The 20,657-nt window shown below is 40.4% G+C and overlaps 1 protein-coding gene across 1 annotated transcript in view; it reads left to right on the top strand.

Moving 5' to 3' along the window:
• Positions 1-11,487: 11,487 nt before the first annotated feature.
• FYTTD1 (forty-two-three domain containing 1) overlaps positions 11,488-20,657 on the top strand; it is a 33,662-nt gene continuing 24,492 nt past the window's right edge. Inside the window, exons 1-2 of the mRNA XM_049879186.1 lie at positions 11,488-11,698; positions 16,835-16,963. Of these exons, the coding sequence (XP_049735143.1) occupies positions 11,596-11,698; positions 16,835-16,963 (232 nt within the window). The 5' untranslated portion in view covers positions 11,488-11,595. The remainder of the gene's footprint in view (positions 11,699-16,834; positions 16,964-20,657) is intronic.

The raw sequence follows: 20,657 nt of genomic DNA, 5'->3' as shown, positions 1-20,657 counted from the left end.
TAACATACATTCACATGAAAATCAGCTTTATCAGAGAATTCTAGAACTAAAATTGTAGTAAAAGTTACGGAAAATGGGATTTTCCTCATATGTCCAAGTTGGTTTTTTGCACATATTTAATCAATGAATAAACATGACAATAACTCATTCCTCTGCTTTCACTCACCCTAACCCTTTAACCTGTTAATGTTGCCGTTGAGTCGAGTCCAATTCATAGCGACCTATACGATAGAGTAGAACTGTCCCATAGGGTTTCCAAGGAGCACCTGGTAGATTCAAAGTGCTGACCTTTTGGTTAGCAGGTAGGTCTTAGCCACTACGCCACCAGGGTTTCCTCACTTACCCTTGGTAACCGTAATTCTAAACCCCTTGTTTATGATTCCATTGCTTACCTTTTTATATAGTTTCTTTGGATCTCTATATTGCCATAAAAGTATTATTTTTTAAAATATTGTGCTTTATAAAAAGGGTATTAATCTATTCTTTGGGAAGTTTATTTTCATTAATACTATATTGATAAGATTCATCCACATTGTTGTGTGTCGGTATACTTCATTGATTTTGACTGTGTGTAATAGTCCATTGTGTGAACACGCCACAGCTTATTCCTGTACTCTCCCACTGATAGGCATTTTGGTTTCCAGGTTTTTGCTATTGTGAACAGTACTGCTATGATCATTCTTACATACATTTCCCCTCATATATAAGTAGGAGTTTCTCTTGAGTATATACCCAGGAATAGAATTGCCAGGTCATAGGGTTATTTTCTGTTCTAGCCTCTGTTTTGGGTGGTGCATTTGCAGGTGCATAGTTTTTTTTAATGTCTAACTAGTTATTAAATTATAATGAGTTATAACTAATTACAATCATTTATTTAAAATAATGAATAAAAATGGACCATGTTTGGAAAAATAAGGAGAGGGTGTTATGAACCCAGGATTATGATTAATCCAGTGTGTGCACCTGGGGTCCAAAATAAGGACTGCTAACCAAAAGGTCGGCGGTTCAAACCCACCAGGGGTTCAGAGGGAGAAAAGACCTGACAGTCTGCTGCCGTAAAAATTAAAACCTAGAAAACCATATGGGGCAGTTCTACTCTGTCAAATGGGGTTGCTATGAGACGGAATCCACTCCAAGGCACACAGCAACAACCCACTAACTCATTGCTGTTGAGTCAATTCTGACTCAAAGCGGCCCTATAGGACAGTGTAGAACTGCCCCATAGGGTTTCCAAGGCTGTAAATCTTTACAGAAGCAGGCTGCCACATCTTTCTCCCTCAGAGCGGCTGATGGGTTCGAATCATCGACCTTTGGTTAGCAGCTGAGTGCTTAACCACTGAGCCACCAGGGCTCCTTACAACAACGGGGTCCAAATGCAAATTTTGCCAAACACGCAAGAATATCTGGCATCAATTTCATTAAGTGTCACATAAGTGTAATGGCCTTACTTAGCAACTGCTTACTGAACAATGGAGCCCTGGTGGTACAGTGGTTAAGTGCTTAGCTGCTAACCATAAGGTTGACAGTTCGAATCCACCAGCCACTCCTTGGAAAACTCATGGGGCAGTCCTACCCTGTCCTATAGGGTCACTATGAGTCAGACTCGACTCGAGGGCAACGGTACTGCACAATGATGCACACTGTGCTAAGTGCTCAGTAATGCTGGCTACTGGTGCAACAGGTTAAGCGCTTGGCTGCTAACTCATGGTGTCATCACGCCTCCCACCGACCTCCTCATCAGACCAGACAGAATCCTTAGTAATGTTTTCTGTATTAATGTTACTCATGAATCGTAATCCCTGTATATCACTCCTTCTTTTCCTTTAGTTACTATTTCATTCTCAAAAAAGTTACTGATACAGGTTCACCAATCCTAATAACCACAGAAACACCAGAAAATTTCACAAAATCAGCGACTATGAAAACACAGGCAGCAATGAAAACAACAGTGCATGCTTGTAGCATGTGCAGAAGAAACCACGTGATTCGGTGTCATTGTAATTGGGTTATAATGACAGCTCTCGCCAGAGCACGTTAAAAACCGAAACAAACTCATTGCCATGAAGTCGATTCCGGCTCCTAGTGACCCTATAGGACAGAGTAGGACTGCCCCATAGGGTTTCCAGGAGTGGATGGTAGATTCTAACTGCTAAGCCTTTTGGTTAGTAGCCAAGTTCTTAACCTCCGCGCCACCAGGGAACGCATTAGAAGGTTCCAACTGTAAATCAGCATAGAGTTTTAGCCTTGTAGGTATATTGATAGATGTAAGCTGGGCTTACAAATAATGTTTTTGTTTTACAACTAACTACAAGAATATTTTTATAGACGGTCATTTTGGTGCACCCCCTCTGACACTGTCACCCAATGTGCTCCGTACCCTCCGCATCCCCCCCGTGATGCCAGTGATCCTCAGCACCTAGCACAGTGCCTTGCACATAGTAGGAACTCACACTTTTTGTTGAATGAATGACCAAATCCTGAGATCAAAAGGCGGCAGAAGACTAGAACAGCAAGAGTTTAAAACAAAGCAAAAGAACAACAGAAAAGAGGAACAGGGCGTATAGCCAGAAGAACTATGACCCACTATGACCCTCTACTTTACCAGACATGAGGTCTTCTCCAGAGATTGGTCCCTCCTGATAACACGTCCCAAGAATATAAAAAAAAGTCTCACCATCCTCGCTTTTAAGGAGCATCCTGGCTGTACTTTTTCCAAGATAGATTTGTTCGTTCTTCTGGCAGTCTATGGTACATTCTTTGCCAACATTGAAATTCAAAGATGTCAATTCTTCTTCAGTCTTGCTTATTCATTGCTCAGCTTTCGCATGTATATGAGGCAATTGAAAATACCATGGCTTTGCTTAGGGGCACCTTCATCATCAAAGTGACATCTTGGCTTTGTAATACTGTAAAGAGGTCCTTTGCAGCAGATTTGCCCAATGTGATACATTGTTTGATTTCTTGACTGCTGCTTCCATGGGCCTTGATTGTAGATTCAAGTAAAATGAAATCCTTGACAACTTCAATATTTTCTCCATTTATCATGATGTTGCTTATTGGCCCAGTTGTGAGAATTTCTCTTTTCTTTATGTTGAAGTATAATCCTTACTGCAGGTTGTACTCTTTGATCTTCATCAGTAAGTGCTTCAAGCCATCTTCACTTTCAACAAGCAAGGTTGTGTCATCTGCATGTAACAGGTTGTTAATGAGTCTTCTACCAATCCTGATGCCCCATTCTTCTTCATATAGTCCATCTTCTTGGATTATTTGCTCAGCATACAAATTGAATAAGTTCGATGGTGAAAGAATACAACCCTGATGTACACCTTTCCTGATTTTAAACCACACAGTATCCCCTTGTTCTGTTCAAACAACTGCCTCTTGCTCTATGTACGGGTTCCACATGAGCACAATTCGGTGTTCTGGAATTCCCATTCTTTGCGATGTCATCCGTAATTTGTTTTGATCCACACAGTTGAATGCATTTGCATAGCTAATAAAACATAGGTAAGCATCTTTCTGGTATTCTCTGATTTCAGCCAAGATCCATCTGACGTCAGCAATGATATCCCTCATTCCATAACCTCTTCTGAATCCAGCTTGAATTTCTGGCAGTTCTGTTGATGTACTGCTGCAACCATTTTTGAGTTCAGCAAACTTTAACTTGAGTGTGATATTAATAATATTGTTCTATAATTTCCACATTCTGTTGGATCACCTTTCTTTAGAATTGGCAGTAATATGGATCTCTCCCAGTCAGCTGGCCAGGAAGCTGTCTTCCAAATTTCTTGGCATAGACAAGTGAGCACCTCCACACTGCATCTGTTTGTTGAAACATCTCAGTTGGTATTCTGTTAATACCTGGAGCCTTGTTTTTCACCAATGCATTCAGAGCAGCCTGGACTTTTTCCTTCAATACCATCGGTTCTTGATCATGTGCTACCTTCTAAAATGGTTGAACATCGAACAATTCTTTTTGGTATATTGACTCTGTAGTCCTTCCATCTTATTTTGATGCTTCCTGTGTCGTTCAATGTTTTGCCCGTAGAATTCCTCGAAATTGCAACTCGAGGCTTGATTTTTTCTTCAGTTCTTTCAACTTGAGAAATGCTGAGCATGATCTTCCCTTTTGGTTTTCTAACTCCAGGTCTTTGCACATTTCACTATAATACTTTACTATGCCTTCTCAAGCCACCTTTTGAAATCGTCTGTTCAGCGCTTTTATTTCCTCCATTTGCTTTAGCTACTCTAGGTTCAAGAGCAAGTTTCAGAGTTTCTTCTGACATCCATTTTGGTCTTTTCTTTCTTTCCTTTTTAATTACCCTTTGCTCACTTCATGTATGATGTCGTTGATGTCATCCCACAACTCATCTGGTCTTTGGTCACTAGTGTTCAGTGCCTCAAATCGATTTCTGAGATGGTCTCCAAATTCAAGTAGGATATGCTCAAGGTTGTATTTTGGTCCTCATGGACTTGTTTTAATTTTCTTCAGCTTCAACTTAAAACTTGCGTATGAGCAATCGATGGTCTGTTCCACAGTTGGCCCCAGGCCTTGTTCTGACTTACGAGTTTTCCACTGTCTCTTTCCACAGATATATTCGATTTGATTCCTGTGTTTTCTATCCAGTGAAGTCCACATATATGATTGCCATTTATGTTGTTGAAAAAAGGTATTTGCAATGAATAAATCATTGGTCTTGCAAAATTCTATCATGTCATCTCCAGCATCGTTTCTATCACTAAGGCCATTAAAAAAAAATTTTTTTTATTGTACTTCAAGTCAGTCTCTCATACAAAAATTTACATACACTTTGCTATATACTCCTAGTTGCTCTCCCTTCAATAAGACAGCACACTCTTCTCTGCATCCTCTATTTTCGTGTCCATTCAGCCAGCTTCTGTCCCCTTCTGCCCGCCCATCTCTCCCCAGACAGGAGCTGCCCACATAGTTTCATATGTCTGCTTGATCCAGGAAGCTCAATCCTCATCAGTATCATTTTCTGTCTTATAGTCTAATCCAGTTCCTGTCTGAAGAGTTGGCTTTGGGAATGGTTCCTCTCTTGGGCTAACAGAAGGTCTGGGGACCATGATCTCCGGGGTCCTTCTAGTCTCAGTCAGACCATCAAGTCAGGTCTTTTTATGAGAATTTGAGGTCTGCATCCCACTGCTCTCCTGCTCCCTTAGGGGTTCTCTGTTGCATTCCCTGTCAGGGTAGTCATCAGTTGTAGCCAGGCACCATCTAGCTCCTCTGGTCTCAGGCTGATGTAGTCTCTGGTTTATGTGGCCCTTTCTGTCTCTTGGGCTCATAATTACTTACCACTGAGGCCATATTTTCCAACTACAGATCCCTCCTCTTTGTTTCCAACTTTTGCATTCCAATGACTAGTGATTATCAATGCATGATGACCGCATATTTGATCAATTTCAGATTGCAGAATTTGGTAAAAATTTTCAATTTCCTCATCTTTGGCCTTAGTGGTTGGTTCCTAAATTTAAATAATAGTCATATTAAATTGTCTTCTTTGTAGGCATATAGATATTATCCTATCATTGACAGCATTGTACTTCAGGATAGATCTTGAAATGTTCTTTTTGACAATGAATGTGATGCCATTCCTCTTCAATTTGTCATTCTTGGCATAGCAGACCATATGATTGTCTGACTCAGAATGGCCAATTCCAGTTTATTTCAGCTCACTAATGCCTAGGATATTGATCTTTATGCATTCCATTTCATTTCTGACGACTTCCAATTTTCCTAGATTCATACTTCGTACATTCCCTGTCGGGATTATTAATGGATGTTTGTAGCTGTTTCTTCCCATTCTGAGTCATGCCACATCAGCAAATGAAGGTCCCAAAACCTTTACTCCATCCACGAAATTAAGGTCGGCTCTACTTTGAGGCTGCAGCTCTTCCCCAGTCATACTCTGAGTGCCTTCCAATGTGAGGGGCTCATCTTCCAGCACTATATCAAACAATGCTCTGCTGGTATCCAAAAGGTCTTCACTGGCCAATTTTTTCAGAAGTAGACCACCAGTCTGTCTGTCTTAGTCTGGAAGCTCCACTGATCCTGTCTACCATGGGTAACCCTGCTGGCATTTGAAATACCTATGGCATAGCTTCTAGCATCACAGCAACACACAAGCCACCACAGTACAACAAACTGACAGTCGCATGGTAGATACAATATACTACTCAGCAATGAAAAGGAATGAACCATTGGTATGGGCAACAACATAGGTAACTCTCAAAACTATCAGGCTGAGTGAAAGAATCCATATTTTAAAAAGAGTATATACCGTATGATTCCATTTATATAAAATTCTAGAAAATGCAAATTAATCTATTGTGATAGAAAGTAGATCAGTGGTCGCCTGGGTAGTGAGCCAGTGAGCAAGAAGTGGCCCAGCGAGCACAAGAAAACTTTTGGGGATGATGGATATATTAGCTATCATAAGCGTGGTGGTGTTTTCAAAGGTTTATAAACTGTCAAAACTTATCACACTGCATACTTTATGCGTCTTTTACTGTCCGTCAATGTCATAAGGCCAATTTGTAGCTTACATAGTTGTTGCCTTGGCATCCATTAATTCCTCCTAGGATCCTTTTCCTAGGCTCCTCAGTTTCTGATGTGGCCATTCCTGTCTTGCCACACAGTTTCTCAACAGTGTGGGCTCTAACTAGCTCTCTTAGCCATGCTCCACATTGTTTCCCTGTCACTTTCTTGTAACTCAATTTCTCAACTGCTGTAGTTACTTCTTGCCTCTCCCAGCTATGCCCCATATGGGCTCCCATGATTAAAACATCTCCCTTTTCCCACACTAATACACTATTTTCTTTTCCCACACTAATACACTAGAAACTTTTAAACTGACTAATAAGACTTCTGTGGGTACTAACCCAAGACCCCGCGCAGCATACCATACATAAGCCTTTACCTACAGTTCGAGTTTGTTCTTACCTTGTCCCCAGATGACCTTGCCGGTAACCCTGCTTCACAACATGCTATAGTTTCCTTCTGGGACCTGTGAGTACTAAATTCCATTTGTTTTCTGGCCTTCTTGTGTGACTCTCACTTCCTTCTTAGAGTCAAATTTCCCATCCAACTGCCATCGAGTCAATTCTCACTCATGGCGTCCCCACATGTGTAGAGTAGAACTGCACTCCATAGGGTTTTCAAGGCTGTGACCTTTCAGAAGCAGATCACCAGGCTTTTATTCCGCAGCAACTCTGGGTAGGTTTGAACCGCCAACCTCTTGGTTAGTTGTCAAGCACTTAACCCTTTGTGCCACCCAGGGACTCCTAGTCAAAATTAAGACAATTATACCTCAGTAAAGCTGAAAAAAGGGGGCTTAAAAGATACATCGAACTAAAAAAAAAAAAAAAGCTAAAGGGCAAAGCGTGTAAGAGTTGTGCTTACCTTTGAAGAGAGTATAAATTTTTACGCATGTTGTGGAAAGACAGTCAGAAAATGTTAATAGAAAAGTATGATATTGTTAGGGTTGTCAGATTTAGCAAATAGAAATATAGGGCTCCTAATTCAATTTCAATTTCAGGTAAATCATGAATATCTTTTTTGTATATCTTAAGTATTGCATGGGACATACTATATTAAAAATTATCTACAATCTGAAATTTGGAATATCTATACTAAAAAATTGTTCATTGTTTATCTGAAATTCAAATTTAACTTGTCCTGTGTTTTATGTGGGAAACCCTGGTGGTGTAGTGGTTAAGTGCAATGCTGCTAACCAAAAGATCAGCAGCTCGAATCCACCAGGCACTCCTTGGAAACTTTATGGGGTAGTTCTACTCTGTCCTACAGGGTCGTTATGAGTCAAAATCAACTCAACGACAATGGGTTTGGTTTTGGTTTGGTGTTTTATCTGGCAACCCTAGATGTTGTCTTATCTGTACTGTATGAAATCAAGCCTCTAAAAAGAGTAACTAGCTGAATTCTATGCTTATTTTTGACTTAGATGAAGCTGCTAAACTGCCGTACTACAGACCAAGGCTGTATCTCCACGGCCCAGCACAGTCCCTTATTCACAGTAAAAAAAAAAAAACGTAAAAAAAATTTTTTTTTCTAAGTGGTCAGAAAAGATTTTTTGCTCTGCAAGTTGTGTGAAGGTAGGGACTACATTCATCTTGCTCATCATTTTATCCACAGGGCCCATTACATAAATACCTGGTGCTCTATCAATATATGATTAGAGGAATAGCTGCCTCTCATGCGCCAGAAAATTACAGGGTTGACCTTTTAACTCCAGCCCTTGTTGCTGGCTGATAGACTTCCTGGACAGGCCCCAAAGGTCTGATTTCTTGGCTTGTTTCACTCTTCGTTTTGCTGTGTGTCCCCGGTTGTCTTTTTTTGTGTGTGTGACTGACTTTTCCTTACCCACAATGCCTCGTTCTTGTTTTCCCCTTTACAATCTAGAAGATTGCTCTGAGGCTCTGAGACCCTCAGCAAACCTGGAAGTCCTAAACACAATAGCTAGGATTGCTTAATAAAATACTGCAGTGTGTTCCCTTTAGAGCTAAGGAGATTTGAGATGAGGCTTCAGTTTTGGGAGAAGACCAGGATGAAGAGGGAATCTCTATGTATTGGTGGTGGGGAGGATTTTATACATTTGGGATTTTTCTTATCTGTCCTAGAAATACCTGAAGTACAAAGTGTGTTCAAACTGTAAATGTATTCATTTTCTTTTATAAAATTAACAGCTTAACCCATAGTTAAACCTATAGTTTATTCCCACAAATGAGTGCAGACTGTACAGTAAATCATTTCTGGTGAGACAAGAAAAATGCCTTGTGCTTAGAAGATTCAGAACTGTAAGAAATCTTAGAGTTGTATTTCCTTGTTTGAAGATTAGGAGTATAAGGCCTAGAGACTCTCCCACGGTTGTAGAGTGAATGATTGAAACAAACAAACCCATTGCCATCAAGTGTGTTCCTACTTATGGTGACCCCATGTGTAACAGAATAGACCTGCTCCATAGGATTTTCTTGGCCATGAGCTTAACGGAAAGGGTCCTTGGGTGGCACAAATGGTTTGTGGTCAACTCCAAAAAAAAAAAAAAAACCCAGTGCCGTTGAGTCGATTCCGACTCACAGTGACCCCATGGGACAGAGTAGAACTGCTGCATAGAGTTTCCAAGGAGCGCCTGGCGGATTTAAACTGCTGACCTTTTGGTTAGCGGCCATAGCACTTAACCACTACACCACCAGGGTTTCAACTACTAAGCCTAAAAGGAATGCTGGTGGTACAACCGTTAAGAGATTGGTTACTGACCAAAAGGTTGGCATTTCAAACCCACCCAGTGGCTCTGTGGGATAAAGACCTGGCAGAGACCTGGAGATCTGCTTCCACAAAGGTTACAACCAAGAAAACCCTATGGGGCAGTTCTACTCTGTCACATGGAGTCACTATGAGTCAGAATCAACTCGAAGGCACCCAACACCACCACTAGCCTAAAAGTTGGCTGTTCACATTCACCCAGTGGCACCAGAGAAGAAAGGCCTGAACTGCTTCTATAAACATTACATCCAAGAAAACCCTACAGAGCAGTTCTACTCTGTAACACGTGGGGTCGCCATGAGTTAGAATCAACTCTGCTGGATTTTTTTTTTTTTTTATCTTAACAGAAGCAGATTCTCAGGCCTGAATAACTGAATGACTGAAAAAAAGTTACCAGTCAATAAAACCCTGGTCTCCCACCTAGTTTTTTATGTCCACAACCTAGCTTCCCTGCTTCTTAGCAGTTAGCAATGGGTGGCGGAAGGTTGTAGGGTGGAGCAGTAATAAAATCAAGCACATTGTGTTAAGAGAATACATGCTACTCTCCTTGATTTAGCAGGCTGAATATTGTTGTTGGGTCCTGTTGAGTCCAAACCTTCCTCTACTATAGAGTTTCTTATACCCTTTGATAGGTGTGACCTAGGCTGATTCACTTTCTTATGTGGTTACATTTTTGTCATGCAAAAAAAACCCTTGACCTTTGAGAATACGGAGTTATTTATAATATTTCCAAAATCCTAAGAAAAACCATACATTTCCCCATGATAAAACTCATGGTTCTTTGCTTTCAGCGGGAAACATAACTCAGTATGACGGAAGTTTGGTTTTATTTATTTACAGATATAGAAAATGTTCACATTTACTTTTATTGTTAAGGTGGCCCCAAAATTGGCACGGTAGCCTTTGCTTTGCTTTCAGACGTGGAAAGAGGAGCTCGGATGTAGTTTCTTGTTTTTTATTAATTGAAAAGTGGAAAATAAGTTATTAATAAATGCAGTGTGCTTAATAAGAAGCATTTGAAAACACAGGTCCCCAAGCTAAAAACAGTAAAACGTGTCATCGTGTTGAAGAAGTTGGTAACCACAGCACTGGTGATATTTTGACTCCTAAATTAAGTATAGGTTACTGTGGTTTTCAGATACTCTGAGTCACTGCAAAACTCTGGCTCATTTCCACACAAGAGAAATTTTAGGAAGTGGAGAGAGAGGAAGGTGGCAGAGATTTCTAAACGCACAGAATACCTCTGGCATTTCTTCAGCTGTAAATGTTTGAGATTGTTTTAAGCTGTTATGACGATAATATAGCCTGAATGCTTCCACACAAGGCAGTTACTTTGGGGGAAGAAATGGAGTAAGAGCAGAAAGGAATATCATGTTTTGTAAACAGGGGAAAAAAAAAAACTTATCATACAAGAATTCATGAAATATTAAGACAAAAAAAATTTTTTTTTCTTCTTCTTATAGGGGTGATTAGAAAGAAAACCAATCCTCCCACGAATTTCCAGCGCAAGCCAATTAGGGAAAAATGCAGCCAAAAAGCAGAAGTACTTACCCCTCTCCCAAGAGAAGATGAGGTCCTATTGAGGCCGTGCAAAATGTTTTGAGAGTGCCGATTGAGAGGTGGTATAAGTACAGGAAACGTTAGCGTTTACTTTTATTCTTATGGCGACGCAAGAACTGTCACTGCAGCCTTAGTTTTGCCTTCAGACGTGGCGACTCCGCATGCTGCAAGTGGAGGAGCCTGCCGGGGAGAAGGGGAGCTGGGACGCAGATCTGTAATTTACGCTCGCAGGGGTCTGTCCTGCCTTCGAGGCTGCAATGCAGTCGCGTGTGCAAGGTTCATGTGTACTCAAGCTCAGGGGGGGCCTTTCTGCAGCAGGAAGGACTCGAAGGACACGGGGGAACATGAAATTTAAAGCATGTGATTCTGTAGTGTTCAGGGTCTGTCATTGTTGTTAGGTGCCGTGGAGTTGGTTCCGACCCATAGCGACCCTGTTTGGGCCGAAAGGCGAAGTGCTAAAACCGCGGTCCTCGCAATCGCCCAGAGCAGCGGCTGCAATGTTTCCTCCCGGCCGGCAAGGGCCGCTAGGAGCGAGTCCGGCCGTGGGGCCACTCTGGTCGACCGCTCATCTCTGTTACCCTCCTCTCCTCCTCCGTAGCGGGCGGGAGGCGGAGGATAGCGACAGCACGCGTGCGCGGTCCCTCCGTGCCGCTAGTCTGCGTGCGTGAGTGGGAGGCGGCAGGCCTCAGTGTCTGGCCTTCTCCGCTGACTTTTCTAGCGCGACGTCTCCAGCCATGAACCGGTTCGGTACTCGGTTAGTGGGCGCTACGGCGAACCCGTCGCCACCTACGAAAGCCCGCAGCAATGAAAACCTTGACAAAATCGATATGTCTTTGGGTGAGGGGCCGAGTTGAACCGAGTTGGGCTGGGGGGAGGGTGTGGGTGGAACCAAACGCCGCGGCTTGTGGGGGAAGGGGCGCTCGGCCGCAGTTGCCGGTGGAGTTTTCTTGCGGGTGGGCTGAACCAAGTGGGGGGCCGTGGGGAGAGGGGTGGAGCGCCAGCGTGGTCCCGAGTTCCCGGGTCGGGGCTGAGGGACCCGGCCGGCCCCTCGGCGGAGCCCGTGTCTGAGAAGGGGCTGTCGGGGCGAGTGACGGTGCGAGCCGGGAGACTGAAGGGGACGGGGGTACGTACCCTTTTTCCCTGCAGAGGGGCGCTACCACTGGCGGGTCACCCCGGCTCTTTGTGAGGAAAACTCCGCGGGTTTCCCGCAGGCAGGTTCGCTGTAGGCGTTCCCAGTGGAGCGAGGAGTAGTGCTCGACTCAGCCGCCTTGTCTGAAGAAGGGGCTTTGAGGGGCCGATTGGGTCTAACCAAAAGCAAACCCAGTGCGGTTGAGTCGATTCCGACTCCTCGCGGTTGGGTCTGCGTCCCGTTAAAATCAGTGGTTCCGGACAAGGGCCCGTTGAGCAGTTGTGTGCCCAGGCCGACGGCAGGACGCCCCAAGAGTTGGCGAGCTCTGCCGGGCGCCAGACCTCGGGGCCACCGACGGAGCACCGGCCCTGGAACGTTTGTCAGAAAGAAAGTGTCGTTAAGCGGCGACTTTTTCCTAGGCAGTTTCTAGAAAAGCACCTTCTCCTTATCTACACCTCAAAATGAGCGAATTAGAAAAAAAAAAAACTGAAGCAGAAAGCGAAGGAGAGCTGTATGTCGGTGGGCGAGAAGCCAGGCAAAGTATGGGGTTAGCGCATGAAAGAAGAGTGGGGTGGTTTGGTTATCGTTCGATGACAAGCAGGGAGATGGGTGATTCAATTAAAAATTCAGACCTAACACTTCTGAGGCACTACCTCTGTTGTTGGCTTAGCTGGTTTCAGAGTAATTCAATTTTTGCTGGAATTCAAGTTAGAGATGTCGTTAGCTCCACCTGATCCTTGTGTGACCTACAGTTTTTCAGATATTTCAAAAGTACCTGACTAGTGTATACAAAGGGGTCACTTTTCCGGGATGGTATTTAGGATAATACCCATGTTGGAAACGTTCTAGGATTGTCATTACTTTCCTTTTGTCTTTTTTTTTCCCCCTTTTGTTATGGTTTAGGTGGAGAATTTTTAGCAAAGCCAAGAACTCCAGGTTTCTATGGTTGCCACAAGTCAGACCCCAATGTGTGAATTAAATAAATCGTCAGAAATAATAGCTTGGCTTCAACGTGTACCTTAATAGTGAACTTGAAAGAAATGAGTAATCTTTTGAGCTAAGGCCAAGAAATAATACAATAAGGAGTTTAAAAAAAAAAAAAAAAACACTGCCCATCAAGTTGATTCCAACTCATAGGGACCCTGTAGGACAAGCAGAACTGCCCCATAAGGTTTCCAAGGCTGTAAACCTTTAGGAAAGCCAACTGCCACATTTTTCTCCTCAGGAGCAGCTGGTGAGTTCGAACCACCAACCTTTTGGTTAGCAGTGAGTGCGTAGCCACCAAGGCTCCTTTAATAAGGAGTATTGAGTGCTCATTACTGGACTAAATATTTCATATGTGTTTATCCTCATAATCTTGTGAGGTATGTACTCCTAGTGATAAGCCACAGCCAAACTTATTGCCGTTGAGTGGATTCCGACTCAAGGCAACCGCGTGTGTGTCAGAGTAGAACTGTGCTCCATAGGGTTTTCTTGGCTATAATCTTTGTGGAACAGATTGCCAGACCTTTGTTCCTCGGTGCCACTGGGTAGGTTCGAGCCACCAACCTTTTGGTTGGTGGTGGTGTTAGTTGCCATTGAGTCTATTCCAACTGCAAACCATTTGTGCCACGTGGGACCTCTCTAGTAATAAAGAGCATGAAGTCTGGAGCCACACTAAGCCCGTTGCCATAGAGCCGATTCCGACTGAGAGCGACCCTATAGGATAGAGTAAAACTGCCCAGTAAGGTTCCCAAGAAGGCTAGTAGATTCAAGCTCTTAACCACTTGCCATCGGGAAGCCACACTACTTCGGTCAAATCCTGCCTCTGTCACTACCCGTGTGATCGTGAGCAAATTATTTAACTTCTTTGTGCTTCATCTGTAAAAAAGTGATAATAATAGTGCTTATCTACCTCACAGGATTGCTGTTTAGTATTAAATGAGTTAATAAAAAATTGCTTAGAACAATACCTAGTATGCAATAAGCACAAAATAATACATGTGTATGTTATATAAGCCATAGTTGTTAATTCCCATTTTACAGAAACCTGAGGCATAGAGAAGATAAGTAACTTGCCCAAAGTCACACAAAAAATAAGTGGCGGAGGCTGTACTTGTTTGGCGCTGGAGCTCTCTCAGCTATAGATGTTTCATAACCAGTACATTTGTTTGTTTTTGTGTTTTATTAGGCGGTTAGGTTGTTCAAATGAAGAAAACTAAGGGGGCAGTTGTCTTCGAAGGCAGATAAGGTGGAAATGAAGTGCTGTGAAGAGCTAAAATAGAGTTTAGTCTCTCTTCTCTCCCCCAGGAACATAGAACATTCTGTCAGATGCCTTTCTTTTAGTGATAATTTTATAGAGATGAAATGAAGAGATGGTGTCTCTTTTTGACAGTTACTTTGCTTTGTGAATATTTCATTTTGTCACATCTGCAGAGATTTTAATTATGGTTTTCTGTTTTGTTTAGTTTTAATCCTGGCTGTACTAGGGCTGTGTAAATGTTCATATAGAATACCTGCCAAGGTTACCAATAGCTGGCCTCGTTGTGGCTGAGTTTAATTTGTAAAATGGGTATTATAACTATTTCATAGAATTGTTGTGAGGATTAAATTAATACATGCTAAAGTATTATAAAAAAATTAAAAAAAATTTTTTAAGTATTATGCATGTTAGTACTCAGTTAATATTACTACTATTATTATTACTGTGTTTACCCCGAGTACTATGGAAGAAACTTTTATATAAAGTAGCTTGTCGTAATGGACTTTTTTTTTTTTTCTCTTTCTCATACCGTTTTTTTACCTGATATCTACCCTATCCACTGTTTGGGAGGAGAAAGCCATTCTCTGTTTAGAGTGGAAGAACGCTCTCTGCCATAATAGCTGGTATAACTTGTTCGAGGATTTAAATAATAAAATGTTTAAATGTAAGACAGTAATTTTATATTTGATATGCTTTGCTGTTTTTAATTTTTAATTATGTTTAGATGATGTGCTCTATTTTAAAATTAATCTGGTTAGTCAGAATTGTACATTACCTCGTGTGCGTGCATGTGTGTGTGTGTATGTGTACTCTGTCATGACTCTGGGATTTCAGACTTCCGGTGAAGAATAAGTAGTACCTTGTTAAAGAAAAGAAAAGTCGTTTTTCATAAGTATTGTCTTCCTAAACTATTCGCTTTCTGCTCGTTGAGAATTTAACATGTCTTTACATGTGATAAAAGCCCTGATGGCACAGTGGTTAAGTGCTCAACTGTTAAACAAAAACTTGGTGATTTGAACCTACCAGCAGCTCTGCGGGAGAAAGCTGTGATGTTCTGCTTCTGTAAAGAGTACACCCTGGAAACCCTGTGGGGCAGCTCTACTATTGTCCTGTATGGCTGCTCTGAATTGAAATCAACTTGGTGGCAACGGTTTAATTTTTGGTTATATCTGACATTCATGAGTCCTTTTTATTTAAAAAAAAAAAAAAACTGTTTTTGAGTGTCTTAACTTTGTTGAACTCTTTTATCGGAGGATGGATCTCAAGAATTAGCTGAGTACTTTGGGAATATTTGAAATATTCAATATTAATATTTGAATATGTTTACTAGTCTGGAAGATTACAGGTGGGAGAGGTACTGTAGTAATGTATCAGAAAGTCTCGCTGTAATTTGTATTCTGTGACCAGAAAAGACTAATTATATTGTTAGATTATTTGTTTTTAGGACAGTTTAGAAAAATATTGAGGTTAATTAGTTTTGTGAAGTTTTATTAAGAAGTTGTTGGCTGTATGTGTTTTCCTTGGTTTGTTTGTATCAATCGAAATTAATATTGGAGTTGGAGACTATGGAGAAAGTGTTCGAGTGTTTCTTAAATGAGTATTTTCGGCTTCTAGTAACCTCCTTTAACAGATAAAAATAGGAATCTGGAGCACGTTTAGTTTCCTCAACTTGACATTGGTCTCTGTTATCAGAGCAGTGTGGTGTTTGTGAATTACCTTGGCGGCAGTTTGAAAGTACTTTTGGAAATAATGAGGCTTAGAGAGTTCAGTGTAGAAAGAAAAATAAGGTTACCTTAAACTATTTTGCTAGAGGAGCGGATACCCAGTAGTCTTTTTTTGCACTGTACCTTTAATAGAAAACCTGGTGACATAGTGGTTAAGAGCTACAGCTGCTACCCAAAAGGTCAGCAGTTCAAATCTACCAGGCACTCCTTGGAAACCCTATGGGGCGGTTCTGCTGTCTCCTGTAGGGTCACTATGAGTCGGAATCAACTCGATGACAGTGGGTTTGGGTTTTCTTTTTTAATATATTCCTTTATTATGCCGCTTACGTGATTTTGTTTTGTTTTTTGCTATTTACATGTCTATTTCCGTCAATAATTTAAAGCTTATTGAGAATAGGGGTCATATTCTTTTGTTTCTTTCGATTACAATACAGCCTAGCACATACATTCACTGCACATAGTGTGTGGTCAATAAATGTTTATTAAATTCAATTTAGGCATTTAGTCCTTTAACTGAAGAATTTATTATTTGACTGCCTATGGTTTTTTTGAAAGGTAGTCATCTTTTAAAAAATAGATACTTCTGTGGTTATGGGAAGTGTAAGTAATTTTTATAAACAGGCTTTTGCTTTCTTGACACTAATGAAGGAAAGAAATACTATGGATGATAGAACTCCTGATTAGTCAGTAGGTTTGCTTTGGGCTATTGATTTGAGCTTTTCCTACAAAACCTTTCTCCAGAGCTCCAATGGCTGATATGAGCATTTCTTCTTATCATTAAATTAGGGACATGGGAAATATATCAGTTAGAAAATGCGACTGAGTAATTGAGCCATTAAGCTAAAATGAAAATAATTGTGACATCTTCTATCACATAGATGATATCATCAAATTGAATCGAAAGGAAGGAAAGAAGCAGAATTTTCCAAGACTAAACAGAAGACTCCAGCAAAGTGGTGCCCGGCAATTCAGGATGAGAGTGCGGTGGGGAATCCAACAGAATTCTGGTGAGCTTAAGAAGGAAGCTTTAATAAAAAGCTGCTATTTATGGGTTTATGGTATACTTTATCTCTAACACAGACTTAAAACATGGAGGAATTATATTCTTTGTGATTTATAATTTCCTGTTATGTGCTTAGATCTTACAACCTGGTAAAAATTTGTAACCTTAAGTAGGTGATAGCTCTGTTTCTTATAGACGTTAAGTTATTTTAAAGTAGCTTCAGTTTATAAATAGTCTAAATTATATTTAAGGTATGGAATTGCAAACAATCATACATATCATGAGGGCCGTATCCCCTTCCCTGTAAAATGTCCCTTTAACAGTGTGTCTGATAAGTGACTGCCTAACTCCAGCTTAAATACCTTCGGTGAAAGATCATGCCTCCTCACAAGACAATGTATTCTGTTGTTGTAGGCAGCTGTATTACTAGAAAATTCTCTTAATTTGAATTAAAGCATGTTACCTATCACTGGTGGCGTAGTGGTTAAGTGCTACAGCTGCTAACCAAAGGGTCGGCAGTTCGAATCCGCCAGGCACTCCTTGGAAACTCTATGGGGCAGTTCTACTCTGTCCTATAGGGTCGCTATGAGTCGGAATCGACTCAACGGCACTGGGTTTGGTTTTTTTTTTGTTTGTTTGTTTACCTATCACTACTTAAAGATTTACAGCTTTGGAAACCACACGGGGCAGTTCTGCTCTGTCCTATAGGGTCACCATGAGTCAGAATTGACTTGACAGCAGTGGGTTTTGGACCTGTTATTTCTACAGAGTTATAGAAAGCAACCCCCTTTTCTATAAGAGTATTTTTTAAATATGTGGAGACTGTTAGTATATTCCACATAGAAAATGACACTAACTTATTGTTCAGGACCTTCTGATTTATCAGATCCTCGGAAGACGACACTCAGAATTTATCGTTTTAGATATGATCTGACTGTCTTCAAACTTTACGTATACAGTTAGGCTATTATTTTTTGTAATCTGGAAGTTTATTTATTTATAATCACCTTGTTCCAAATTGGACTTAAGATGGTAACTAGATACTATTATATATGACTCATTAACGTTTTTAGCAGTTATATCAGTATTCTGGAATAAACCTTGGTTGAAATAAAAAACTAGATCCTTTTCACATATATAAAGAAAACGTTTGACAAATAAGCTCCTAAGTTGATTTTTTTCTATATGTTGAAAAATCGTAAAAAATAACATCAAGTGGGTTGAACATTGTCAGTTCTGTGCTTAACAGTTAACATGCCAACATGGCTTCACAACATGTCTGTAACTAAGATGAAATCCTACAAAAAAAAATTTATTCTTCCCTAATTTCTTGAACATTTGAATCTAAGTAAGCAACTTTTGTGCCAGATATTTAGCTGTAACAAATGAATATTTAATTCCAGTGATCTAAATTTAAAGATTTCTTATTAATGTCATTCGGCATACCATATTTTATGTGATTTGTTGTTAAATACCTGATAAATGCTGTAAACTGACCAGGTTCTGGGATTATGTAAAAATGAGGTCTTTACTTCAAGGAATTAATTTCTAGTAGCGGAGATAAGTTAGGCATGCAAATAAAAACAAGGAAAAAAAGGTGTGAGGAATGTGGTAAGAGAAATTCAGATAGTGCTGTAGGACTTTAAATAAGGATTTTGTGTTAAGATAATCAGAGGTGATTTAACAGATGTGGTGAAATATGATCTGGGCCATGAAGGATCAGAAAGGCTTTCCTTTTATAGGGGTTATGATCTGAGCCTTGAGATAAATGATATCTAGGGATAGCTTAGGATCTCATAAGATTGAGCTTGCACTTGTTCTCCACTTGCATGTGACGGGGTTAAAATAGAACAGCTGCTGCTATTGAATATGCAGAGAGATAGAGGATTGTTTGAAACTCTGATTGGCTGGGAAAAGTGCAGATTTCCACACTATAAAATCAACGAGGATATTAATTTACGCTAAAAGAACAAGTGGGACAGAGCCCTTGGCTGATACCTCAAATGTTTTTTGATGGCCGAACAAATAAGTGGATGAAGTCTTCCTCCCTCTGTGCCCAAATATAATTTAGGCACTCAATGAATACTTGTAGAAACAACCGAACTGTCCTTCAGTGGTGGAATAGTACATTACAGCGGTTCTCAAGTATTATCTGGGAACCCCTGGGGAATCTCTAAGACTTAAGTCAGAACTATTTCATAATAATAATAAAGACATTGATTGTGTTTTCACTCTAATTCTCTTAGGAGTGTGCAGTGAGCTTTTCCAGATGCTTCATTACATGTGGTAATTACAGTAGATTGAATTCAAAAGCAGATAGGAGAATCTCGCTGTCCTTTATGAAGCCAGACTTTAAAGAGATTGGCAAAAAATGCAAAACAATGCCATTCTTCCTATTACATTTTTTGTTTGTTTTGGGAAGTAATTTTCTTTCCTTAAAGATATGTTATTTACAGTACATGTGATGGATTTATTATTGTATTTGGATTTATTGTTTTAAAATGAAATTGTTTCAAATTTCTTAGTTTTCATTTCTAGTATGGTAAGAATCAATAAACATAACCCATGAAAACAAAAACTCTAGAGTTCTGAATAATTTTGAAGAGTGTAAAAAGGTACTGAGACTAAAAAGTTTGAGAATGCTGTCGCTCTTAGCAGTGGAAGAGACAGGAGAAGATTTGTATGTTGTTTTGACCTTTTCAAATGATTGCATACTGTCTATGATGTGACCTTTCCCAGAAAATCTCTTAATTCTTCATTTGAAGTGATCAGACTCCTAAAGTTATTAAGGCAGATAGGGGGGTGTGTGTGTAAGAGAGAGAAACTCATGAAGGAGTTAGCTAAGGATTCAAAGATAAGGTGAAAATTCCCACCTCGGGTTTTAGTTGTTCTCAGCTTTGGTTGCACCTGTGGAACTTTATAGAACAGAGAGATGCTCTAGCTGCATTCCACTTCTACTGAACCAGAATCTGCAGAGGTAGGACGTGGGTTTTTGTTTTTGTTTTAAGCTCTATTGCATGGCTAGTGTTAAACTGGTGCTCTGATGGCGCTGAAATGTGAAAGAATCTTTATAGAAGCAGTGGTAGTTGAAGTGATGAAAATGAAGGGACCCTGGTTGGAATGAGAGAAGAGAACTGTCTAGGAAGGCTAAATGGAATGAAAACTTAAGAAAAGACTATTGCATTGGATGATGTCTTTAGTACCTCTTCATAGTGCTTATCAGAATGTAAGGCAGTTGTAGATGGTAAGAGGGCAGAGAACTGGGACAGTATGTATACATGATTCTGAAAAGTGATAATGAAAGGGTGAAGAATAGAATTATTGCTAAAACTGAGATTACAGGTACTGAAATTTGTTCAAAGGTAGAAGGGATGAGGGGTAGAGGGGAAGAAGCCACCAGTGAGAGAAATTTAACAGTAGTGGAAAGGGTGTTGAGTATGGGAACAGTGTACCATAACAGTCAGAAATAGAAGAATTCAAATAGGGGTAGAATTCCATCACATACTTTCTGCTTTTAATCAATTTTATTTTTGTAAGTGAAATAATTGTCTTTCTCATCTGAACTTGAAACTTTGGTGTAATAACAAATTCCTTCTCCACCCCTTTTTATCTTTTTCTTTGCTCCAATAATTCATTCTTTTAAAATATTTTCATATTTAATTGTTCTTGTCCTAGTCCTTTATCATGTCATGTTTGAG

Source organism: Elephas maximus, chromosome 1 (genome assembly GCF_024166365.1).
Source record: "Elephas maximus indicus isolate mEleMax1 chromosome 1, mEleMax1 primary haplotype, whole genome shotgun sequence".
NCBI classification, from domain to species: domain Eukaryota; kingdom Metazoa; phylum Chordata; class Mammalia; order Proboscidea; family Elephantidae; genus Elephas; species Elephas maximus.
Note: the sequence above shows the minus strand (reverse complement) of the source record. Positions and strands in the feature narration are given on the sequence as shown.